At 42.6% G+C, this 26102-nt stretch overlaps 3 protein-coding genes across 3 annotated transcripts; 1 reads left to right on the top strand and 2 right to left on the bottom strand.

Moving 5' to 3' along the window:
- Window positions 1-2263: 2263 nt before the first annotated feature.
- Window positions 2264-3208, top strand: LOC142004835 (olfactory receptor 5BS1-like). Its single transcript, XM_074982518.1, has one exon. The coding sequence runs from the start codon at window positions 2264-2266 to the stop codon at window positions 3206-3208; it is 945 nt and encodes a 314-aa protein (XP_074838619.1).
- Window positions 3209-9370: 6162 nt separating this feature from the next.
- On the bottom strand, window positions 9371-10348 carry LOC142004833 (olfactory receptor 2AP1-like). The gene has a single exon (XM_074982517.1). The coding sequence runs from the start codon at window positions 10346-10348 to the stop codon at window positions 9371-9373; it is 978 nt and encodes a 325-aa protein (XP_074838618.1).
- A 6640-nt stretch (window positions 10349-16988) lies between these two features.
- On the bottom strand, window positions 16989-17963 carry LOC142004832 (olfactory receptor 6B1-like). Its single transcript, XM_074982516.1, has one exon. It carries the CDS (start codon window positions 17949-17951, stop codon window positions 16989-16991), a length of 963 nt encoding a protein of 320 aa, XP_074838617.1. The 5' UTR covers window positions 17952-17963.
- Between the last annotated feature and the right edge of the window lie 8139 nt (window positions 17964-26102).

The following is a 26102-nucleotide window of genomic DNA, read 5'->3' as shown; positions in this document are numbered from 1 at the left end:
GGGATGGAGATTCCACCACCTGTCTAGGTAACACCTCCCTCCTGGGGAAAGGGTTTTTCTTAATATCCTCCCCACTGTAACTTAAGATGGGTGTGGCCAAGTTTCCCATGGTCCCATAAAGTTTGTTTCTAGCCATCAGTCCTGGCTCTCAGTGCTCTGTGCTGTTATTTAGTTGTAATTTACCCCAAATGGCTTCTTAGAGCCCAGTAAGCAGTGGATGTGTTGGTAATGTGCTAGACAATATTGACCTCCTGTGGTCTGGCAAATTCTTTCATTTGGCACTGGTCAGCGCCTGAGGGTGCCAGATGAGAGAGCACCACAGGGGGAAATGCTGACCTCCTAGGACCCTGTTTGCGCCAGGAGGCAGCTGAAATGCTGCTTCTGGGCCCAAAGGAGCTGGCAGGGATCCTGCCCCTCTCCCTGCTGTGGGCTAGGGAGGGAGCTCACTGGTTTAAATGATGTGTCCAACAAGCTGGTATGGAAGGGGACCTGCTTTCAGTGGTTACTCATTTACTCAACATCCCTAGCAGGGAGGTTGAGCAGATTTTGAAAATACTCTTGTGCTCGCTGCTTAAGATGGCATATTCTGTGATGGATTTGAAACATTAATGCGTTGGATCCTTGTTCAGATTGTTGTATATACTGCTATGTTGCAAACCTCTCTGATAAGTAAATGTGATGTTTATGAACAATCAGTTCAGCTGAAAAAGTGGGTGTGCCATGAAATTGTTTGTCTCACTGAAATGTACCAGGTTACTGAAAAGGTTAGGAACCCCCCCGCCCCCGAGCTGTGCTCTTAGACCTATTGTCCCCAAACTGAGGAGCATGCCCTCCTAGGAGGGAATGGAGGAAAGTTCTGGGAATATGGCAAGACCTGACACAAAACCCATGGGGATGGGGAGGGAAACGCACCCAGACCAACTCCACCTCCAACTCTAGTGACCATAAGCCGGTTCCTCACTATACGCTGTGTGTCACACACTTGTTTCCGGAGCCCGGAGGTCAGCAACTCAAGTTTTTACATCCAGTTGTCAGAGGTTCGATCCCCAGCTATGCCCCATTAAGGGATCTCCAGACACCAGATTTTCATAGGTCTTCTGATGCCTCAAGACACAGATCAGAAGAGCTATCAAAACAAAAAGCAGTCAAGTAGCACTTTAAAGACTAACAAAATAATTTATTAGGTGAGCTTTCATGGGACAGACCCACTTCCTCAAACCACAGCCATACCAGAACAGACTCAATATTTAAGGCACAGAGAACCAAAACCAGTAATCAAGGAGGACAAATCAGAAAAAATGATCAAGGTGAGCAAACCAGAGAGTGGAAGGGTGTGGGGGGAAGGTCAAGAATTAAATTAAGCCAAGTATGCAGACGAGCCCCTATAGTGACTCAGAAAATTCCCATCCCGGTTCAAATCACGTGTTAATGTGCCCAATTTGAATATAAAAGACAGCTCTGCTGTTTCCCTTTGAATAGCGGTGCGAAAATCTTGATCTTCCCCACCCCCGCACTCTCTGATTTGCTCACCTTGATCATTTTTTTCTGATTTGTCCTCCTTTTTTGATTTCTGATTTGTCCTCCTTGATTACTGGTTTTGGTTCTCTGTGCCTTAAATATTGAGTCTGTGCTGGTGTGGCTGTGGTCTGAAGAAGTGGGTCTGTCCCACAAAAGCTCACCTAATAAATTATTTTGCTAGTCTTTAAAGTGCTACTTGACTGCTTTTTGTTTTAATAGTATATAGATGAGCATGACTCCCTCTCTGTTACTGTTCAACATTAGTAAAGCTGTGTCAAATTCTTTCGGCCTCTTGTAATTTTTTTCGCACCAGGTTTGGCCCAGTTGCCTCTCCATCATCATGGAGGAGTAGTGGGTGGGCCAAACATTTAGCAAGTGGTGCTGTGTCCTTGTGTATCATAAGGGTTACAAGGTCCAGAGCTGGGTCCCAGTCCTTCAGGACAGGACCCACTGATGTCATCCCATGGATGTCAACTGTCCATAAATCATCTGGGGTCGACATTTTTGAGGCGTCCACCTGCTTAATGGGATTTTCAAAAGAATCTAGTTTCCTAATTCCCACTGAGCTCCAGCTTGAATCTGAATACATACCTGCCTGAATCTTTAGGTGTCTAAATCCCTTGGGCAGTTTGACCCACACCAGCTAGTTGCTGCAGGAAACTTAGGGAGGTTCTCAGGATTAAACAGTTCTTCTCAGTGATTGATTTCTTTTGTTTCCTACAGGTCGAAAGATTTTGCTGAATAAATGCCTATGGCAAACCAGACCTCAGTGACTGAGTTTATTTTCCTGGGTCTGTCCAGTGACCCAAGGCTGCAGCTGTTCCTCTTCCTGGTGTTTCTCTTTATTTACCTGACCACCATAGGGGGCAATGGGGCTATCATGTTGGTAAGACAGGCTGATCCGCACCTGGACACCCCCTTGCATTTCCTCCTCTCCCATTTATCCTTCTCAGATATCTGCTTCTCCTCAGCCACAGTGCCAAAGATGCTGGACACCCTCCTCTCGGAGCGGAAAACCATTTCCATCAGCATGTGCATCGCCCAGATGTTCTTCCTCCTCCTGTCGGGATGCAGTGAGGTTTTCATTCTCTCGGTGATGGCTTATGACCGGTATGCTGCAATCTGTGACCCATTGCATTATATGAGTACAATGAAGAAGCGCGTCTGCAGCCTGCTGGTGGCTGGTGCGTGGCTGGTTGGGTCTTTGTATGCCCTCAGCAACACACTCCCTCTGTTGGCTCTACATTTCTGCGGGCCTAACAAGATCAACCATTTCAGTTGTGAGATCCCCTCCTTGGTGGCTCTGTCCTGCTCCGAGACCTTCACAAGCGATACGGTGTTTCTCACCTCTGCTATGATGATTGGTCTGGTCTCACTCTCCCTTACCCTGGGCTCTTACATCCCTATTCTTGCCACTATTCTAAGGATGCGCTCTGCGGAGGGCAGGCAGAAAGCCTTCTCCACCTGCAGCTCCCACCTCATTGTGGTGTGTTTATGCTATGGAACAGGCTTGTTTAGATATTTCAGACCTAGTTCGGCCTCCTCGGTGTTGCTGGATCAACTGGTGTCCATCCAGTACAGCATCTTAACCCCCATGTTAAACCCCCTCATCTACAGCCTGAAAAACAAGGAGGTGAAGGCAGCTCTGAGGAGACTAATGCGGGGAAGGAACCATCTAGCTCCCAGGTAACCCAAAGCCCCATGAAGTTGAACACTGAATAAGGACGCAGAGACGTTTCAATAGCTGACTGCTCAGGATTTCTGCTAGTATGTGCTGTGGCAAGACATTGAGCATGCGTTCGCACTGATGTGTCTGTAACCAGTTGGGGTTGTTGTCAAATGTTGGCTGTGTGCGTGTTCTCACTGTATGCTGCATTGGCTGTGGTCATATAGCTTGGTCAACAGGATCCATTAGGTCTGCCCATAAACCATAGACCTGTTTAGCAGTGAAGGCACCCAGCCAGGTTCATTGTTGCCAAAGCATGGTATTAGTGCCCTCTATTTGTTACAATTACATTTAATATGTGTATACTTCTGAAGATGGACACACACAGTCAGTGGTGAGACCTTTCACTAGCCAAGTACACTGCCTCTGAGACTGTATACACTTATACAAACAAGATGAGCTCTGGTAGCTGTTTATCCAAACCTTTTTTAAGCACCCACAATGAAAGAGGCTCCACTGTCTCCTTTGGAAGCCAAATGCAGAGCTCAGCTCCCCTGAGATTTCCAAAGGCCTAACCTAAATCACCCTTGCTGCTACTTTTAGTGAACCCATAGAACAACTGAACCTCGTCTGATGTAGAGCAACCCTTAAATTTGAAGATTGCTTGTCTATTTTCCCTTCAGCCTTCTATTTGCAAGACTAAATATGGCCAGGTTTTTAAACCTTTCCTCATAGATCAAATTCTCTAAATTTTTTATCAGATGTGTTGCTCTACTCTGAATTGTCTCCCATTTTTCCACACCTTCCGTAAAATGTGCCACCCACAACTGGACATTTGACTCCAGGTGAGATCTCATGGGTGACAAGTTCATTGAGACAATAAACTGCTCCATCTTACATACCACATTCCTGTTCACCAACCCGGAGGCGGTATGCGTCATCACATCCACATTGCTGACTCATTAAATATGTAATCCACCACAACCCCCCAGATCCTTTTCATCAGTAACTTCTCTTTTAGTAGCTGTGCATTCCATTTTCCCGTCCTGACGGAAATAATTCACGCTTGTTTTTCTTGAATTTCATACTGCTAAGTCTGAACCATTTATCGAAACAATTAATGGTAGTTTTAAAATTTTAACCCTAGTTTTCATGTTGCTTGCCATGCCTTGCAACTTGGTGTCACCTGCAAGTTTTAAAGAGATATTCTCCACTGTATCATCCACGCTATTAATAAGAAAATTGAACATTGCTTGACCCAAGACGCATTGTTACAGAGTTCTACTACATACATCCTCCAAGTTACAGAGTAAATCATAACAGAGAGGGAGCCATGCTAGTCTATATACTATCAAAACAAAAAGCAGTCAAGGAGCACTTTAAAGAGTAGCAAAATAATTTATTAGGTGAGCTTTTGTGGGACGGACCCACTTCTTCAGACCATAGCCAGACCAGAATGAAGAAGTGGGTCTGTCCCATGAAAGCTCACCTAATAAATTATTTTGCTAGTCTTTAAAGTGCTACTTGACTGCTTTTTGTTTTGAGAGTAAATCATGTGTAACTGCACTTAGAGTAAGATCTTCCATAGTCTTTTGTATCCACCTGAGAGCAATTTCACCTGGACAAGGTTTCTCCTGTTTGCCTATGAAAACACCAGGAGGTACTGTTATAAGAGACTGGGTAAAATCTACATGTCTCACAGTTACTGCTCCCTGCGCTCATAGAGTAACCCTGTCCAAGAAATTTTTTGGTATAAAACTGAACAGTTTTATTTAACGAAACATGTTTTTTTTCCAAAGAAAACTGAAAAAAGTCATGAAGATTTGTGATGGAATCTGAATTATTTTTATTTATGTCAACATATTTGATACCTAAGAACCAATTGGCTGTGTCAGTTACAGAAATTCTCCAGCAGACTATTTAATTGTGTTCATCCTAGGCTTTACCGCTCATTAAGTCAGATGTATAAGCTCTACCCCTTCCACTAGTACAGTTTGGTTGACTTTTGAGTAAGGCAAATTTCTGGAAGAGCAGCAGGGACCTTCAGCTACCTCATCTTACCAAGAAGACAAAGTTATTTCACAATTAAGTTACTTTCCATTACAAAATCTGTTGTATCAGACTAGTGTGGTGAACTTACAGCTGTATCGATGAAGCCTGTCGATAAAAACTCCCTTTATTCTCATTTCTCTCCAGAGGACTCACAACAGCCTCTACCCCTGAAAAACTGTTGTTCATGGAGAGCTGTCTCTTGTTTTCCCCAGTACTAGATGTACATCATATTTAGAAATATTTTTGACCTGATTTTCATTTCTCTGTTGATCACTTGACACCAATGTAGCTGTGTCCAGGTAGCTCAAAGTATGAGTGAAGAGTTTATATTACTTCTCCTTTAAGGATCCTTTCCATTTTTGGGGTTCTGTAAACAGGTTTTAGTACAAATGGAATCAATAACTCCAATCCAAAAGACTTTGGTAATGTCTGCAGACACCTACATTGGTTCAAATATATTTCCATCACCATCCCACTGCCAGCTGTGTCCTGCACACACACACACACATACATATATAAACAAAGAGCAATACACACAAACACACACATATACATGAAAACCATCACCGCCTTCCCAGATAATAATTTGCGTACACTCTAGCAATTCAGAACACCAAGAAAAGCCAAAATATGTTAAGGAAGTGAACCCATAAATAGGAATTCAAGGTCAAAGACAACATTCCCTATAAGCTGAGTGCTTGGGCAGCATGTTTTTCTACTCATGGTATACATCCACACATGCCTTGGTGCACATAATATTCCTCCCATGCATGGAGAAATTGGACAGAACACTGGGTCTTTCTCAGTTACATGGCTCTTCAGCAAAGGTTGAGAACAAACAAATAAAAAAGAGAAATATTTTGGGGGTGCGAGATGGAAGGCTTCCTAATGACACAACATCTGCAATTCAACCTAAGATACATCTTGTATTACATACCTTACATAACTCATAGAATCAAATAATCCCAAGGCTGAAAGAGACCTCAGGAAATCAAGTCCAGCCCCGGTAACTGACATACAAAACTTAGATCTAGTCACAGCTTTTGTGAAGCCCAGTCCATAGTCCAGCTAAAACAATGAGTTCTTCCTGAGCTTTTCCAGGTGTGGTAAACATTAAGGCTATTTCTACACTACAGAGTTCCTTCGAAAGAAGGTCTTAGAATCATAGGGTTGGAAGGGACCTCAGGAGGTCATCAAGTCCAGCCACCTGCTTCAAGCAGGATCAACCCCAACTAAGGCATCCTAGCCAGGACCTTGTCAAGCCAGGGCTTAAAACCCTAGAGGGATGGAGATTCCACCACTTCTCCAGGTAATGCATTCCAGTGCTTCACCACCCTCCTGGTCAAGTAGTTTTTCCTAGTATCCAACTTACTCCACTCCTTCTGTAACTTCGACCATTGCTTCTTGTTCTGCCATCTGTCACCACTGAGAACAGTTTCTCTCCATCCTCTTTAGAGCTGCCCCCCCAGGAAGTTGAAGGCTGGTATAAAATCACTTCTCAGTCTTATGTTCTGTAAACTAAACAAGCCCAAATCCCTCAGCCTCTCCTCATAGGTCATGTGTTCCAGCCCCTTAATCATTTTCATTGCCCTCCACTGAACCTGCTCCAGTACATTCACATCCTTTCTATACTGGGGCGCCCGAAACTGGAGACAATATTCCAGATGCGGCCTCACTAACAACGTATCTAGATCTGCTGGAAATGCTTCTCCTAATGCACCTCAATATGCCATTAGACTTCTTGGCTATTGGGACACACTATTTACTCATATTCAGCCTTTTGTCTACCAGAGACCCTAGATCCCTTTCCATTTTACTGCTGCTGAGCCAATCAGTCCCCAGACTATAACAATGCTTGGGATTCTTCCGTTGCCAGGGCAGGATTCTACACTTTTCCATGTTGAACCACATCAGATTTCTTTTGACCCAATTCTCCAATTTATCCAGGCCACTCTGGATCCGATCTCTACCTTCCAACATATCTATCTCTCCCCCTTGCTTAGTGTCATCTGCAAATTTCCTGAGGGAGCAATCCAGTCCCTCATCCAGGTCATTAATAAATGTCTTTCAAAAGAGTGCGTCCACACCCAAAAAAGATAAATCTGCTCCTTCAACAGGAACGGGTTACACAGCCCCTCCTCTTTCAAAAGAATGGGCCACGGGTCAAAAAATCCAGTTCAGTGAGGACTGCCTTTTTGAAAAAAGGGACCCCGGGGCTTCTACACATCTTTTCTTCCCCTCCCCCACAAAAAAAAATTCAGAATAGGTGTTCTTCCTCATCTGAAGAAGAGCCCTGTTCCTTCGATTTCAGATCAAAAGACTGCATTTTGTGTGTAGACGCTCTGCAGGTTTTTTTTTTTTGAAAAAGGCTTTATAGAAAAAAAGTCTTTCCAGTGTAGAAGCAGCCTAATTGATACAGACAAGCCTTTCTGTGTTTTAAAATCCACATGAATGAAAGAAATAGGTCTGTCTGATGCACAGCTAGTAAATCCCTTCCTTCAATAAGACCACATTGGATACTGCAAAAAATCCTAATTACGCAATCCATCTTTATATACCTTGCAAAGAATATTAATTAAAATGAAGAGCTATTTGAAACAAATGGTAAAGATTTTCATACAAACTTTTAATAATCTTTTTTGTTTGGCATATTTTGAAAAGGACAGCTTGTTACTGAAATATTAAGTTGAAGAAATCTTTTATTTTGAGGCTTGTTTTTTTCTAGCCTTTTCCACAATGTCTCTACATTTTTCCCTTTCACTTTGCATTCCCCTTTAGGACCATAAGGTTGCAAGAGACCTCAGGAGGTCATCAAGTCCAGGCCCCTGGACCAATCCCAATTAAATCATCCCGGTCAGGGCTTTGTCAAGACTGGACATAAAAACCTCTAAAATGGAGATTCCACCACCTCTCTGGGTAATTTATTCCAGTATTTCATCACTCTCTTAGTGAAATAGCTTTTCTTAATATCCAACCTAGACCTTCCCCTGTGTAACTTGAGACCATTGCTCCTTTTTTTGCCATCTGTCACTACTGACACCAGCTTCTCTCCATTCTCTCTGTAATCCCTCTTTGGGTATTGGAAGGCTGTTATCAAATCCCCCCTCCCTCATCTCTCCTGTAGACTAAATAAGCCCAAATCCCTCAGCCTCAACTCATAAGTCATGTGCTCCAGCCCCCTATTCATTTTGGTTGCCCTTCCCTGGACTGCCTTCAATGCATCCACATCCTTTTTGTGATGGCGGCCCCAGAACTGGACACAGTATTCCAGATGTGGCCTCACCAGTGTCAAATAAGGGGAATAATCACTTCCCTAGATCTGTTGGCAATGCTCCAACTAATGCAGCCCAATGGGTTGTTAGCCTTCTTGGCTACAAGGGGACATTGTTGGGTTATGTCCAGCTTCTCATCCACAGCAATGGCCAGGACCTTTATTCTCCTTCCCCATGTGTTCCTTTTCCTATTTCACTATGAAAAAAGGGGATTTATAGGAAAAAAGGGGAAGAAAGAAAAAATACAAGAGGGCTACGTCCACACAAGAGGCTTTTCCCAGCAAAACTGGGCTTTTTTCGGGAAAAAACACGGAGTGTCGACACACAAAATGCACTTTGTCGACAGTTTATTGACAAAACCTGGCACATCCCCTGGCAGCCATGTACCTCTCCCCATTCAGGTATAACACCTCTCTTGACAGTGTTCTGTTGACAAAACAGCTGTTTAGATGCTCTAGGGCCCTTTTGTCAACAGAGGCTGTTTCCAGAGCTTCCGGTCAGCTGCTCTGTCGAGAGCGGGCCAGGCAGTCTGGCTGCAGTCTGTCAACAAAGCAGATTACTCTTTCAATCTGCTTTTATGTGTAGATGTGATCTGTTGACCGAAATTTTGCCAGGAAGTCGCTTCCAACAGTGACTTCTGTTGACAGAGGCTTCTCATGTAGACATAGCCAAAGTGAAAAGGTGATAAATAACTAAAATACCAAAACCACATTTTCATATCAACTTCAAATGGAAAGAAAAGTAAACCACAAAAACAAATAAAATAAACTTTTTGACCCACATTTGGCTTCTGAAAAATAACCGTTTTGTTTTGGTTTAAATATCAGGTGGATTCTTTGAACGTGGTCTTATCATGAATAGATTATCTCTGATTGTCTGAATTCTTTGCAAAACCAAAATCATACTGGCGTATTTTTTTCAGAGCCTGCTTTACATCTTTATTTCTTAGGCTATATATCAGAGGATTGAGCAGAGGAGTTAAGACAGTGTAGAAGACTGAAAACAATTTGTTTAAATTGGTAAGTGTTTTGCTTTTTGGTAACACATAGACAATCATGAGGGTCCCATAGAAAGTTGTCACTACTATGAGGTGAGAGGAACAGGTGGAAAAGGCCTTTTGCTTCCCGGTAGCAGAAGGGATTCTCTGGATCATGGCTATGATAAAACCATAGGAGATAATCGTTAATAGAAATGAAGGCCCAGTGAAAATGGAGGCACAGAGGAAAGCTAGAAATTCCACCACCTTAGTGTCATCGCAGGAGAGTTTTACCACGGGGTGGAACTCACAAAAGAAATGGTCAATTTGATTAGGGCCGCAGAAAGTTAACTGTGACACAAATGATATTATTATGCTAATAGCCAGAAATGCGCTTATCCAAGATCCAGCTGTGAGCTGAAGGCAGAACCTACCATTCATAATGGTTGCATAGTGTAGTGGTTTACATATGGCCAGATACCGGTCATAAGACATTGCTGCAAGAAGATAACATTCTGCAGCTACTAGAATGCTAAATAAATACAATTGTGTGATGCAGCCAGTGGCCGAGATGTTCCTGTCCCCAGTCCGGGGATCGGCCAGAAGCCTGGGCAGGGTGGTGGAGGTGTAGCAAATCTCCAACCAGGACAAGTTCCCCAAGAAGAAGTACATGGGGGTTTGAAGATGTTGATCAGCTGCAACAAGCACAATGACAAGGATGTTCCCAGCCACCGTGAGAAAGTAAATCGCTAGAAACACCAAGAAGAGAAGAACTCTCAGTTCCTGGTTAGTCTCAAATCCCAGCAAGATGAATTCTGTGATAATCGATTGATTTCCCCACTCCATGTTTGCCAGAGATTGCATCTAAGGGGAAAGAAACCAAACTCAGCCATTTACATTCAAGGGGATCCTTTTACTTTTTGCAAATTGTCTTTTATTCTGGCCCACAAATACCAAAGTCCTCACCTTTCCTCTGGAATCTGGGTTCTTAAACCAACTGCTTCGCCATTTCCTTTCCAGCAAGGGGGTTAAGACACCAGATCATAAAGGTCTATTTTATAATACAGGTTGAACCTCTCTAGTCCGGCATCCTTGAGACCTGATTGATGCTGAACCAGAGACTATGCCAGACAACGGGAGGGTAATATTGTCTAACAGCATTACTAACAATTCCACTGCTTAACGGGCTCTTAGAAGATATATGAGGGTAAATTAAAGCTAAATAAAGGCACAGAACACTGAGATCCAGGATTGGCAGCTATCAAGAAACTTGACGGGGCCACAGGACAGTTGGCCACACCCATGATAAGTGGACATCCGGTAACTAAAGTCATGCCAGACCATGGATGGTACCATACCAGAGAGTGTCAGACGAGAGAGGTTCAACCTGTAGCTTGACATTTTAAGCAATCATCCCTTTTATGTATCTAACCTCTTGTTGGTTTCCCAGCTGTCTGAATGTCTTATATTCCCATTATACAAATCCATTTTAATTCTGGTAACTCATGTCATTATATTAGCATGCAAGCCAGTGCTCTCTATACACAAGGACCACATTAGTGAGATCAGAATTGTTTTCATCTTCTTTGGTGCCCAGTCTCCTGACACTCAATGAAAATGTGCACCCAACTGTCTTAGACAGTTTGAACAATCCTGAACTTTACATTAAAAATATATATTTTTTTTCCTCTGTGACATTCCCCAGGTACAATCTGCACTGTTGGACGTCTGTGTTCCCTGAGCTGGTTTGTCTTTCATACTGATTTGTTGTGATAGCCACCTCTCCAGGTCTGCTCACACCCAGCCTCCCGCAGGTAAATCATTCACAGCTACTCTGGAATTACACGGCATAACAACACCAGCAAATGCGTGGTCCCACAATTCCAGAAATGTGCATCTTGTACTGTCCAGCTTCCTCCTGGACAAAATAAGCAAACAGAATTTCTGACATTTCATTCGTAGACAGTGATATGCCAAAATCCTGTGATCTCAAATGGCATTTCCCAAACACTTCAATCCAAGCACACCAGTTAGGATAAAATAATAAAGGAAATGCATTAATTATAGAGAAAAATACATATGAAGTGATTGCAAGTAATGAGGCATAAAGATCACAAATGATTACAGATAAATAAAAGGTAAAATACAACTAATATGTGACTTAACAAGCTAAGTGAATTCAAAGCAAAGGACTCCCTCACCATGGCTGTGTCTACAACACCACCCTACTTCGAAGGGAGGATGGTAAGTAGGGTGTTGGGAGTTTATTAACGAAGTGCTGCGGTACATATGCCGCACTTCATTCAGCAAATTCACCCCAGCGTCAACTCTGAAGTTTTAATCTTCGAAGTGCCGGCTCGCGTGTAGCTGCAGCTAACCTGCCAGTACTTTAAGAATGGGTCAGATAGACATCTGTCAGGTAAGGGCTAGATCAGGAATCTGCAACCTGCATCTCCAGAGCTGCATATGTTTTTCCAAAAGACTTCTTTGTGGCTCCCAACACTATAATTGCAAAGTAAAAAAAACCCAAAAAACCAAAAAAAACCTTTCTGATTATTTTCAATAAACTGTAAACATCTGAAAGCCCAAAAATGAAAAACTCATATATAAATAGCAAATGATGTATGACCTCTAAATGTTGGATAACTCCCCCTTGAATATGTGCAGTGCATTGTGGGACAATATACTGTAGCTGTAGTTTGATCGAGTTGCTAACAAAGTCTTGATATTGAAAGGGAAAAGGAAACTTGCGGAATTCCTGCTTGGAAGGGTAATGTGGATTTTAAGAAAGAAAACTGAAATTACATGTGAAATAAACTTGGCATAATTAAAGTGGGGTTTGAATGGTTCCAAAAAAGAGAAAAATCAAACATGAAAACAGAATTTCCAGCTGAATGGATCCAATCCTTTGTATTTATATCTAGCTCACCTGGGCTCCCTTTCTGTCTCATTTGTAGTGAGAAATTTGCCAACAACCAAAATATGCAACCTTGGGTGAATATGCAAAAAAAATTGTGAAAGTCCTGCAGTAAACATGTATCACATTACAAATCATTGTGTGAATGGTTCTCAAAATAGGGGTTACAAAAATTATGGTTTGATGTAATCTATAAAGGACTGTCTTGTATTCAAATTCATTGCAGCTCTTGAATTATTGAATTTTTTATTAAGTTGGGAAAATAACACTGTTCTTCTTGCTATTTTGGTTGCTTACGCCTGGTCTAGATGGTGCTTTGTCCTGCCTTGAGGCAAGGCACTGGACCTGATGACCTCTCGAGGCCCCTTCCAGTTCTAGTGTTTTATAATTCTATATTGATCACAGTCCCTAACCTGTTTCTAATTTACCCCTTGGTCCTTCACATATTGCTGAAGCTCTCATTAAAAATAAAGAGAGAGATGATTTGGCAGTATGCTCCCTCATCTTATACTCATTTCTCTTGTGCAAGAATAATCTCCACTTTAGCTACCAGAGGAAAAAAATCTGTGTGGATGGGAATTTCAAACTGCTTCTTTTTCGAAATGTAGATATTTTTGGTCCTACGTCTTCTCTCCTGCAGAAGTCTGGCTGCTTAATCTGTGGATGTGTCATTGGGTTATGTTGACACCTGGCTGAGGTGTTGGCGGTTTACCAAGCATTCTCCCTACCTGGCAATTTTAACATCAGGATGGGATGTTTTGTTAAATGCTCTGCTCTAGGAATTATTTTGTGGAAGTTCTCCAGTTGGTGATATCCTGGAAGTCAGGGTACATCTTCACTACAGGGAAGATCAACCCCACAACAGTCAATCTTCCGGAGGTCAATTTAGTACCCCTGGTAGGGATGTGATACATGGAATATAGATGGCACCCATGATGGTGCCAGTATTCCTGCCCTCCATTAGGAGTAAGGGAAGTTGACAGAAGTGAATACGCCTGTCAACCTCCCTTAGTGGAGATGGCACAGAAGCCCGAATTAAGGTATGTTGACTCCACCTACTGACTTAATGTAGCTGGAATTGTCTACCTGAATTTGACCTTGTGCTGTAACGTAGACGTGCCCTCAGATGAGAACATGAGAATAGTCCCTTCTGGCCTTAGAATCTATGAATTCAAAAGGCTGAGATTCGCAATGGAGAGTGAAGCCGTCTACCACCATTTACCAGATAATTCAATCTATCCAGGGCTTAATATCATCCTCTCAGCAAAAGAAAGTGCAACCATGCAAGAAATTCCTGCTCTCGGATGAGATGGAGGTGTTGGATGAACAAAATCATTTCATCCCGCAATTCCGTTTCTCAGATTTGCATTTTATAGGAGTTTTCAATGGTTACTCTACCTTAAGGATGTTGAGCATTATATTGAAACCCTGATCCGACTTCTTCCCTCAGTATCATAGATGCCATTTCTGCAGGCTGTGTGGACTTCCTGCCTATCTCACTTGCATCAGGTTTCACAGAAAGCAGACAGAATTCTCTGTTCTTGTGTGGTATGTCTCACTCTCTATCCAGATACAACAAATGAATGCCCTTCCCAGCTCAGTATTTATGCTTCTGAAAGTCTTTGGCTGGTGTGTTTTCAAAATTAATGAGGATGGGAACTTTAATAAAGTGTATTCTCTAGATTGTACAATCTCCCCCCGCAAAGGAATAGTCATCAACCCTCAAAGGGAAAGTAAAGAACTAAAGAGAAGAGCTGCTAAGATAAGTCATTTAGGGGTAAAATAGAGCAAAATAACAGCACAGAACACTGAGAGCCAGGACTGGTGGCTGTAAATAAAGTTTATGAGACCCTAGGAAACTTGGCCAGACCCATGATAAGTTCACATGAGGCTAACTGCAATCGTACCAGACCACTGATGTTGCCAAATGAATAAGTGCCAGACAAGAGAGGTTCAACCTGAAGTAGAAATGTTTCAAATTTTTCATTTTGTTATTTTATTTTTAAATCAAATTTGAAATGTTGAAGCAAAGAAAAATATTTCTTTTCATGCATTTGGGCATTGAAAACCTTCCTATTTTTTGGGTGAACATTTCCTCTTTCCAAACATTGATGAAAAAAGTTGAAATTTTGAATTTTGGTGGAGGGAAAAAGGTGTATTTTTGTTGCAGTTTTGAAATTCTAACCCTCATACACGTAAAGGAGTGGTTGGGACCCCATGTTAATTTTCTTGCTTTGTGAATATTTTGCCTACAGTTACAATTTTTCAAAGCAGCTAAGTGATTAGGATCCGAGATCCCTTTTTCAAAAGTGACTAGATAGCGAGAGAAAGGTAGGGCCAGATTTTTAAAGATATTTAGATGCATAAAATCAGAATACTAGAAATGGTAGACACCTCAAGAGCTCATTGAGTCCCGTCTCCGGCTCTCATGGCAGGACCTAGCACTATCTAGGCCATGCTTGATAGATGTCTGTATAACCTGCTCTTAAATATTGCCAAAGATGTAGGTTCCACAACCTCCCCAGGCAATATATTCCGGTCCTCATTCACCCAGATAAATATGTAAAGCTGACAGGCCTGCGTTACCGGTCCCAGGGAGAGGACCTGTGAGCACAGGGTCTAAAGCCCTGCACTGTACCCCACGAGCTAAAGGGCAGCTGGCTCTCAGCTAAGGCTGTAGAGCAGAAACTTCACTCACCGCAGATGAGATCTCAGTACCCTCTGAGTACTACATGCTTCTGGGCTGAGGAAGCACATCCCAAGCTTCTGAGACCTTCCAGCAGTTCTTCTCAGCCAATGCACCAGCTGTGATGCTAACAGACCTGGGTTGCTGGCCCCAGAGATAGAACCTGCAAGCATAGGGTCTAAAGCCCTGCACATTACCACATGAGCTAAAAGCCAGCTGGCTCTCAGTGGAGGCTGTAGAGCAGAGACTTCACTCACTTCAGATGGGGGCTCAGTGCCCCTGAGTACAACAAATAGGAAGATTTTTCTAATGCTCAACTGAAACCTCATAAGCTGCAATTTAAGCCCATTGATCCAGAAATATTTTGGGGGTGTGAGATGGAAGGTTTCCTAATGACACAACAGCTGCAATTCAACCTAAGATATACCTTTTGTTACATACCTTACATAACTCATAGAATCAGAGAATCCTAGGGCTCAAAGAGACCTCAGGAGGTCATCAAGTCCTGCCCCATAACTGACATACAAAACTTAGGTGTAGTCACAGCTTTTGTGAAGCCCAGCCCATAGTCAGGCTAAAACAACAAGTACCTCCTGGTAAACTTTAAGTCAAACAGACAAGGATTTGTCTCTGATGCACAGCTGGTAAGACGCTTTCCTTCAATAAGGCCACATTGCATACTTCGAAAACTCCTAAGCACACAATCCAACTTTACATACTTTGCAAAACAATTAACTAAAATGAGGAGTTGTTTGAAAAAATAGTCAAGATTTCCCATAGAAACATGAGCTTTTAAAAATAATTTTTGTTTGGGATATTTTGAAAAGGACAACTTGCTATTGAAATAATAGGTTGAAGAAATCTTTTATTTTGTGGCTTGTGTTTTTTTTTTTTAATTTCCTTTTCCACACTGTCTCTACAATTTCCCCTTCCCTTTTCCTTCCCCTTTCAAACCATAGGGTTGGAAGAGACCTCAGGACCAACTCCAACTAAATCATCCCAGTCAGGGCATTGTCAAGACAGGACTTTAAAACCTCTAAGGATGGAGATTCCACTACCTCTCTGGGTAATTTATTCCAGTGTTTTACTAACCACTTAGTGAAATACTTTTTCCTAATATCCAAACTAGACCTCTTCCAGTGCAACTTGAGACCATTGCTTCTTGTTCTGTGATCAGTCACTAATGAGAACAACCTCTCTCCATTCTCTTTGTAATCCCTCTTTGGGTATTTGAAGTCTTTTTTCAAATTCCCCCACCATCAACCCCATTCGTCTCTTCTGTAGACTAAATACATCTAAATCCGTCAACCTCTCCTCATAAGTCATGAGCTCCAGCCCCCTAATCATTTTGCTTGCCCCCTGCTGGACTCTCTCCAATGCATCCACATCCTATTTGTAATGGAGGGTCCTAGAATTGGACACAACCTTCCAGATGTGGCCTTACCAGTGCCAAATAGAGGGGAATAATCACTTCCCTAAATCAGCTGGCAATGCTCCTACTAAAAGAACCTCATCTGCCATTAGCCTTCTTGGCTGCAAGGGAACATTGTTTAGTCATGCCCAGCTTCTCACCGACTGTAATGCCCGGTCCTTTATTCCCCTTCCCCATGTTTTCCTTCATGCTGTCCTTTTCCCTATTTCACTATGAAAAATGGGAATTTATAGGAAAAAGGGGGATGAAAGAAAAAATGCAAGAAGTGAATAAGGGAAAATTAAGAAACAAAATATCAACAAATTTTCTTCTAACTTCCAGTGGAGGGTGTGGGGGGGGAGGAAAAAGTAAACTGCAAAAACAAAAGAACTGATTTGTTTTTTACCACATTTGGTTTCTGAAAGAAGACCATATTGTTTTGGTTTAAACATAAGGTGGGTTCCTTCAATGCGGTCTCATCATGAATGGACTAGCTCTGTTCCTCTGAATTCTTTGCAAAGCCAAAAAGGTACGAGAATATTTTTTTTTTCAGAGCTCGCTTTACATCTTTATTTCTCAGGCTATAGATCAGAGGGTTGACCAGAGGTATTAGGACAGTGTAGAAGACAGAAAACAATTTGTTTAAATCACTGAGTGTTTTGTTTTTTGGTAACAAGTAGACAATCATGAGACTCCCATAGAAAGTTGTCACTACTATGAGGTGAGAGGAACAGGTGGAGAAGGCCTTTTGCTTCCCAGTAACCGAAGGGATTCTCTGGACCAGGGTGATGATAAGAACATAGGAGATAACGGTTAAGAGAAATGGAGTCACAATGAAAATGGAGGCACAGAGGAAAACAAGAAGTTCCAACACTTTGGTGTCATTGCAAGAGAGTTTTATCACTGGGTTGAGCTCACAAAAGAAATGGTCAATTTCATTTGAGCCACAGAAAGTTAACTGTGACACAAAAGATATTGTTATGCTAGTAGCCAGAAATGCACTTATCCAAGATCCAGCTGCGAGCTGAAGGCAGAATCTACCATTCATAATGATTGTATAGTGCAGTGGTTTACATATGGCCAGATACCGGTCATAAGACATTGCTGCAAGGAGATAACATTCTGCAGCTGCCAGAATGCCAAAGAAATACAATTGCGTGATGCAGCCAGTGAACGAGATGGTCCTGTCCCCAGTCCGGAGATCGGCCAGCAACCTGGGCAGGATGGTGGAGGTGTAGCAAGTCTCCAGCCAGGACAAGTTCCCCAAGAAGAAGTACATGGGGGTGTGCAGATGTCGATCAGCTGCAACAAGCACAATGATGAGGATGTTCCCAGCCACCGTCAGAACATAGATCACTAGAAACACCAAGAAGAGAAGAAGCCGCAGTTCCTGGTTATTCGCAAATCCTAAGAGGATGAATTTTGTGATGACTGATTGATTTCTCCACTCCATGTTTGCCACAGATTGAATCTAAGGGGAAAGAAACCAAACTCATCCATTTATATTGAAGGAGATCCCTTTTCTTTTATCAAACAATCCTTTATTCTGGCCCACAAATACCAAAATCCTCACCTCTTCTCTGGGATCTGGTTTCTTTACCGAACTGCTTAGCTATTTCCTTTCCAGCAAGGGGGTCAAGACCCCAGATCATAAAGGTCAATTTTCTAATATAGGTTGAACCTCTCTAGTCCAGCATCATTAGGAGTTGAGCGGTGCTGAACCAGAGCATTTGCCAGACCACAGGAGGTCAGAATTGTCTAATAGAATTACCAACAGTTTTATGGCTCTCTGGGCTCTTAGAAGATATTTCATATAAACATAGACTACTAGGACTGGAAAGGACCTCAAGAGGTCATCGAGTCCAGCCCCCTGCCCTCATGGCACGACCAAGTACTGTCTAGACCATCCCTGATTGACATTTATCTAACCTGTTCATAAATATCTCCAGAGATGGAGATTCCACAACCTCCCTAGGCGATTCATTCCAGTGTTTGACCACCCTGACAGTTAGGAACTTTTTCCTAATGTCCAGCCTATACCTCCCTTGCTGCAGTTTAAGCCCCTTGCTTCTGGTTCTCTCCTCAGAGGCCAAGAAGAACAAGTTTTCTCCCTCCTCCTTTTTAGATACCAGAAAACAGCTATCATGTCGCCCATCAATCTTTTCTCTTCCAAACTAAACAAGCCCAATTCTTTCAGCCTTCCTTCATAGGTCATGTTCTCTAGACCTTTGATCATTCTTGTTGCTCTTTTCTGGACCCTCTCCAATTTCTCTGAATCTTCCTTGAAATGCAGTGCCCGGAACTGGACACAATACTCCAGCTGAGGCCTAACCAGTGAATGACTTCTTGTGTCTTGCTCACAACACACCACTTAATACATCCCAGAATCATGTTTGCTTTTTTTGCAACAGCACCATACTGTTGACTCATGTTTAGCTTGTGGTCCACTATAACCCCTGGATCCCTTCCTGCTATACTGCTTCCTAGACAGTCACTTCCCATTCTGTAGGTGTGAAACTGATTTTTCCTTTTAAGTGGAGCACTTTGCATTTCTCTGTATTAAACTTCATCCTGTTTATCTCAGACCATTTCTCCAATTTGTCCAGATCATTTTGAATTATGAACTTATCCCCCAAAGCACTTGCAACCCCTTCTAGCTTGGTATCATCTGCAAACTTAACAATCGTACTTTCTATGCCAATATATAAATCATTGATGAAGATATTGAACAGAACCAGTCCCAGAACAGACCCCTGTGTAGCCCCACTTGTTATACCTTTCCAGCAGGACTTTGAGCCATTAATAACTACTGTCTGAGTATGGTTATCCAGCCAGTTTTGCACCCACGGTATAGTAGCCCTATCTAAGCTATATTGGCCTAGTTTATCGATGAGAGTTTCATGCAAGGCTGTATCAAATGCCTTACTAAAACTAGGTATAACACATCCACTGCTTCTCCCTTATCCACATTTGGGTATAAATTACAGCTAAATAACAGTACAGAAAACCAAAAGCCAGGACTGGTGGCAGTCAATGAACTTTATGGGACCACAGGAAAGTTGGCCACACCATGATAAGTGGACATCCGGTAACTAGACTCATGCCAGACCATGGATTGTACCATACCAGAGAGTTTCGACCTGTTTCTTGACATTTCAACCACCCATTCTTCAAATGTATCGAACCACTTTTTGGGATCCCAGCCATCTGAATGTCTGATATTTCCATTATACAAATCTATTTTAATTCTGGTAACCCATCTCATTGTATTAGCACGTAAGCTGGTGCTGTTTATATACTCACCACGTCAGTAACATCAGAATTGTTTTCACCATCTCTGATGCCCTGTCTCCTCACACTCAGTGAAATATGGGCACTCAGCTGCCTTAGACACTTTGTATGATCCTGAACTTTACATTCAATGTGCAGTTTTTCCTTCTGTGACATTCCCCAAGTACAGTCTGGACATTTGGACATCTGTGTCCTTTCAGTTCCCTGAGCTGGGTTACCTTTTTTGTTGTTGTAGTCACCTCTCCTGTTCTCACACCCAAACTCCAGGAAGTAAGTTGTTTCCAGCTACTCTGGAATGACACTGTAGAACAACACCAGCAAATCCTTAATCCCAAACTTCCAAGAATGTGCATCTTGTTGGCTACATCTACATTACAAAGATCTTTCGAAAGAAGCTCTTCCTGAAGATCTCTTCCAAAAGAACTTCTTTCTAAAGAGCGTGTTCACATGCAAAAAAGCACATCGAGAGAGCAATCTGTTCTTTCGATAGAGAGCATCCACACAGCCCCCTCTCTTTCAAAAGAACGGGCCAGGGATCAAAAAATCAAGCCCCGAGAGGATTGCTCTTTTGAAAAAAGGGCCTGCAGAGCATCTACATATGTTTTCTTTCCAAAGACACTTTTGAAAGAGGATGTTCTTCCACTGTACAAGAATAATCCCCAGTTTAGGTTCCAGAGGAAAAAAAAATCTTTGTGGACAGGAACTTTAAACTGCTTCTTTTCAAAATGTACCTTTTTTTTGGTCCACATCCACTCTCTGTCAGAAGTCGGGCTGCTTAATCTGTGGACGTGCCATTGGATTTTCTTGACATCTGGCTGAGGCGTTGGCAGTTCACACGAGGATTCTCCCTACCTGGCAATTTTAACATCAGGACGGGATGTTTTGCCAAATGCTCTGCTCTTGGAATTATTTTGTGAAAGTTCTCCAGTTGGTGATATCTTGGAGGTCAGGATACATCTTCACTACAAGGAAGATCAACTCCACGGCACTCAATCTTCCAGAGTTCAACTTACTATCACTGGTAGGGATGTGATAAATTGAATATACAGGGCTCCCATAATGGTTCCAGTATTCCTGCCCCCCTCCTTAGGAGTAGGGGAAGTTGACAGAAGTGAATGCACCTGTCAACCTCCATTAGTGGAGATGGCACAGAAGCCTGAATTAAAGTATGTTAACTCCACCTACCTAGTTAACGTAGCTGGAACTGTGTACCTGAATTTGATCTTACACTGTAATGTAGATCTGCCATCAGACAAGATGATGAGAACGGTCCCTTCTGGCTTTAGAATCTATAAATTCTTAAGGCTGAGGTTTGCAACGGAGAGCGAAGCCGTCTACAACCATTTACCAGATAAATGTATGTGTCCAGGGCCTTATATCATCCCCTCAGCACAAGAAAGTGCAAAAATATGAGAAAATCCTGCCCTGGGGCAGGATGATGATGTTGGATGAACTAAATCACTTCATCCCACAATTCTGTTTCACCAATTTGCAAATTACAGGAATTATTCAATAGTTACTCTACCTTAAGGATGCTGGGCATAATACTGAAACCTTGGTCTGACTACTTCCCTCAGTACCACTGATGCCATTTCTTCATGCTGTCTGGAGTCCCCGTCTATCTCACATGCGTCTGGTCACTCAGAAAGGATACATGGTTCTATCTTCACATGTGTTATGTCTGATGGTCTAACCAGCTACAGCAAATGAAGGCCTTTCCCAGCTCAGTATTTATCCTTCTGAAAGGGAAGTGAGCCTTGAGTCTTTCGCTGGTGTGTCTTCAAAATTAATGAGGACGGGAACATAAATAACGCCTATGCTCTAGATTGTACAACCCCTCTCCCCAGTGGAAAAGTCATCAACCCTCAATGGGAAAGTAAAGAGCTAAGTAAACAGTAAAGATGTAATGAGAAGAGCTGCTAAGACAAAGATGTTCCACCCTGGTGCTCACACACCCCATGCTCAGCATACAGTTGCAGGTTGAACCTTTCTAGTCTGGCACGCTTGGGACCTTTCCAGTGTCAAAGGAGAGATTTTGCCAAACAACAGGAGACTGTTATTGTCTAGTAACACCTCCAACACTTCCACTGCTTACTGGGCTCTTAGAAGTCATTTAGGGATAAATTAGAGCAAAGTAACAGCACAGAACACTGAGAGCCAGGACTAGTGGCTGTAAACAAAGGTTTATTGGGCCCTAGGAATCTTGGCCGCAGCCATGATAAATTCACATCTGATTAACTACGGTCACTCCTGACCACCGAAGTTAGCGGATGAGAAAGTGCCAGATGAGAAGTTCAACCTGTATTAAAAATGTTTGGAGTTTTCCATGTTGTTACTGACATTTTTCATCACATTTAAAATGTTGAAGCAAAGAAAAAATTTTCTGGGTGAAAATTTCCTATTTCCCAACATTGATGAAAAAAGTTGAAAATGTGAATTTTGATGTTCAGAAAAGGGTGAATTTTATCATAGTTTTGAAATTCTAATCCTTATGCATATAAAGGAGGGCTTGGGACCCCATGTTCATTTTCTTCCTTTGGAAATTTTTTGCCTCCCTTTAAAATATTCCGAAGATTAGGATCCTAAGTCTCATTTTCAAAAGTGACTAGATAGAGAGGGAAGTGTAGTGCCAGATTTTTAAAGATATTTAGGTGCCTCGAATCATGTCTTAATAGAACTGGTACAGACCTCAAGAGCTCATTGAGTCCAGACCCCTGTCCTCACAGCAGGACCATGTGGTGTCCGAACCGTTCCTGATAGATGTCTATCTAACCTGCTCTTAAATATCTCCAATGATTGTGATTTCTCAACCTCCTTCGGCAATTTATTCCAGTGCTTATCCACATTGACAATTAGAAAGATTTTTCTTATCTGCAACCTAAACCTCCCAAGCTGCCATTTAAGCCCATTGCTCCTTGGTCTAGGCTCAGAGGCCAGGGAGAACAATATTTCTCCCTCCTCCCTGTAACACCTTTTTAGGTACTTGAAGGCTATTATTATATCCCCTCCGAGTCTTCTCTTTTCCAAACTAAACAGACCCAGTTCTTTCAACTGTTCCTCCTACGTCATGGTCTCTAGACCTTCCATCATTTTTTTTGCTCTTCTCTGGACCCTCTCCAGTTTCTTCACATCTCTTTTGAAATGTGCTGCCAAGAACTGGACAGAGTACTCCAAGTGAGGCCTAATCCACAAAGAGTAGAGTGAACCAATGCAGAGTACAGTGGGATTTCCCAAACCTGTGAATAGTCGTCACCAATGGATACCAACGTCTATGGATGCTATAGCCCTTTAAAAACACTACTAGGCAATTCAATAATTTTTAAAATCTAGCCTCTATTGGGATTTTTAGAAACATCCATGTGTGAGTGGTTCCCACCTGGGGCTGGGTGGTCTAGTGGTTAGGCCTCCTGGCCAGGGCCTATTAGGTGGATCTTCAGCCCCACCTGAGATTCTATGGGTTAAGTTTGGGGCATGGCCCCTAGAATCTAGTTCCCACTTGGCAGGAGAGGGATTCCCTGGGGGGTGGGGAATTTTCCCACTCCCCTCAATGCCTGGGGGAGGGTCCTGGGCTGCACCCTCTGGTGGCTGACCAGGTGGCAGCTCAGGCTTGGGGCCTGCTGTCTCAGAGCCAGCTCCCGCTTCCTGGCTGGTCAGCCCTCAACTGGGGTGGCTTCCCTCCCTTTATACTCCTCCAGGCCTGACACTGTTTGCAAGTAAACTTGGGTGGGGCTGATTGGGCCAACAGGCCTTGTTTAACCCCTGCCTTGCCTGGCCTTGCTTTCACCCTCTTACGCCAAGCAAGTAGGTATGTGTGTGAAAGTTTTGAAAGGTATCTAGAATCATAGAATTGTAGGGCTGGAAGGGACCTCAGAAGGTGATTGAGTCCAGCCCCCTGCCCGAAGCAGGACCAACCCCAACTAAACCATCCCAGCCAGGACTTTGTCAAGCCAGGACTTAAAAACCTAGTGGTGGAGATTCCACCATCTGTCTTGGCAATGCATTCCAGTGCTTCATCACCCTGCTGGGGAAATAGTTTTTCCTAATATCCAACCTACACCTCCCTCTCTGTAACTTCAGACCATTGCTCCTTGTTCTGCCATCTGTCACCACTGAAAACAATCTTTCTCCATCCTCTTTAGAGCTCCCTTTCAGGATGATGAAGGCTGTTATTACATCACCCCTCATTCTCCTCTTCTGCAAACTAAATAAGCCCAAATCTCTCAGCCTCTCCTCATAGTTCATGCGCTCCATCCCCCTAATCATTTTCGTTGCCCTCTGCTGAGGTACCTAATGCTCTTTTGAAAATCCCATTTGTCAGGAAAGTATGTTTATAAATCTGGGCCCATATAATTTGTGTAAGGTCACAAGTGATCTTTGCATCTGATGAAGCGGGCCTTTGTCCCTGAAAGCATATGCTCCAAAAATCTTTTAGTCTATAAGGTGCCACAAGACTTCTTGTTGTTTTTGCTGATACAGACTAACACGGTTACCCCTCTGATATGTGACTCTTTGGCAGAGTCAGTCTCCGAAGTTTTCTAAGTTTTGTAAGTTTTCAAAGTGCTCCACTTGGGAAGGAACAATCAGTGTCACACATACAGAATGGGAAGAGACTGTCTAGGAATGACTACAGCAGAAAGGGATCTAGGGGTTATAATGGACCACAAGCTAAATATGAGTCAACAGTGAGATGCTGTTGCAAAAAAAGCAAACATGATTCTGGGATGCATTAACAGGTGTGTTGTGAACAAGACATGAAAAGTCATTCTTCCGCTCTACTCTGCACTGGTTAGGCCTCAGCTGGAGTATTGCGTCCAGTTCTGGGCACCGCAGTTCAAGAAAGGTGGAAAAATTAGAGAGGGTGCAGAAAAGAGCAACAAGAATGATTAAAGGTCTAGAGAATGTGACCTGTGAAGAAAGGCTGAAAGAATTGGGCTTGTTTAGTTTGGAAAAGAGAAGAATGAGGGGAGACATGACAGCAGTTCAAGTATCTAAAAGGGTGTCATAAGGAGGAGGGAGAAAACTAGTTCTTCTTGGCCTCTGAGGATAGAACAAGAGGCAATGAACGTAACCTGCAGCAAGGGAGGTTTGGGTCGGACATTAGGAAAAAGTTCCTAACTATCAAGGTAGTCAAACAGTGGAATAAATTGCCAAGGGAGATTGTAAAATCTCCATCACTGGAGATATTTAAGAATAGGTTAGATAGATGTCTATCAGGGATGGTTTAGACAGTACTTGGTTGTGCCATGAGGGCAGGGGGCTGGACTCGATGGCCTCTTGAGGTCCCTTCCTGTCCTAGCATTCTATGATTCTATGATTGTAAGTCTCTTTTTCCCCATGTTGTCTCTCTTCCCTGAGAAAAGCGCCCTACCCCGCACGTTAAACATCTTCCAAGCTAGCTTGTTGTCCTCCTTCACATCCTTGCTTAAAATTTTTCTTTACCATGATAACTTAAAAAAAAAAAAACTCGGTGACATGAAAATGGGTTTCTGAGACCACTAACAATCATGACAACCAACTAGATCACTGTTTACTTATACTCCCATGTCTGTACCTATCTGTTATCTCTTTCTTACACTGAAAGCTCTTTGGATGGAGCTTTTGTGTGTGTGTGTGTGTGTGTGTGTGTGTGTGTTCTAAATTTGGACCTGGGGCTTGAACTTAGACAATCAAAGGACTGCTAATAAGGCCGTGTTCAGGTACAATTGGTCCTAAATAGAAGACTCAAGTAACTAATTAAGAACCAATTACTGGTAAGATCTATGAGAAAGGACTATATTAACAATAGTTTGAAGATGTCTTACTAGGCACTGATGATGTTACTCCATTCAGTAATGAAATGTCTGCAATCAAAGATTTTAAACCCGGCGAACCTTTTTAAATTTTAAATGTGTGTTCTGTGTTGGTAGAGCACCTAACATCTATGGGTCTTGGTCTATGGTTGAGGACCAAGGTTCCATCTTAAGAGAAAACATCATTATCATCATCACAGGTTGAGCCATCTGTGTTAACTTTAATCTTGTTTGTCTGGGTACCTATCACAGCAATACCACAATCACGTGGAACTCTAGCATGGTGCTCACTAACAGTACAGCCAATTGACTGAGCATGTGTGTGGTTTGTGATGACAAATGTTCACATGACGAAACTAACCTTACCTAAAAGCCAATAATTCTGCAGGACAGGAAAGAATTACGACATTCCCAATCCTTTCGGGAACCTGCTGCATGTAACTTATCATTTCCCTTTACGTAGAAAGGTGTACTCTCAAAATAAGCCCCCCAATTAATTAAATTATATATTATAAACATTGTAA

Source organism: Carettochelys insculpta, chromosome 32, assembly GCF_033958435.1.
Source record: "Carettochelys insculpta isolate YL-2023 chromosome 32, ASM3395843v1, whole genome shotgun sequence".
Taxonomy (NCBI): Eukaryota; Metazoa; Chordata; order Testudines; family Carettochelyidae; genus Carettochelys; species Carettochelys insculpta.
This window is presented reverse-complemented; position numbering and strand designations above follow the sequence as displayed.

Coding starts and splice junctions, on each gene's coding strand:
- LOC142004835 (XM_074982518.1), top strand. CDS start 2,264: ATGCCTATGGCAAACCAGACCTCAGTGACTGAGTTTATTTTCCTGGGT.
- LOC142004833 (XM_074982517.1), bottom strand. CDS start 10,348: ATGCAATCTCTGGCAAACATGGAGTGGGGAAATCAATCGATTATCACA.
- LOC142004832 (XM_074982516.1), bottom strand. CDS start 17,951: ATGGAGTGGAGAAATCAATCAGTCATCACAAAATTCATCCTCTTAGGA.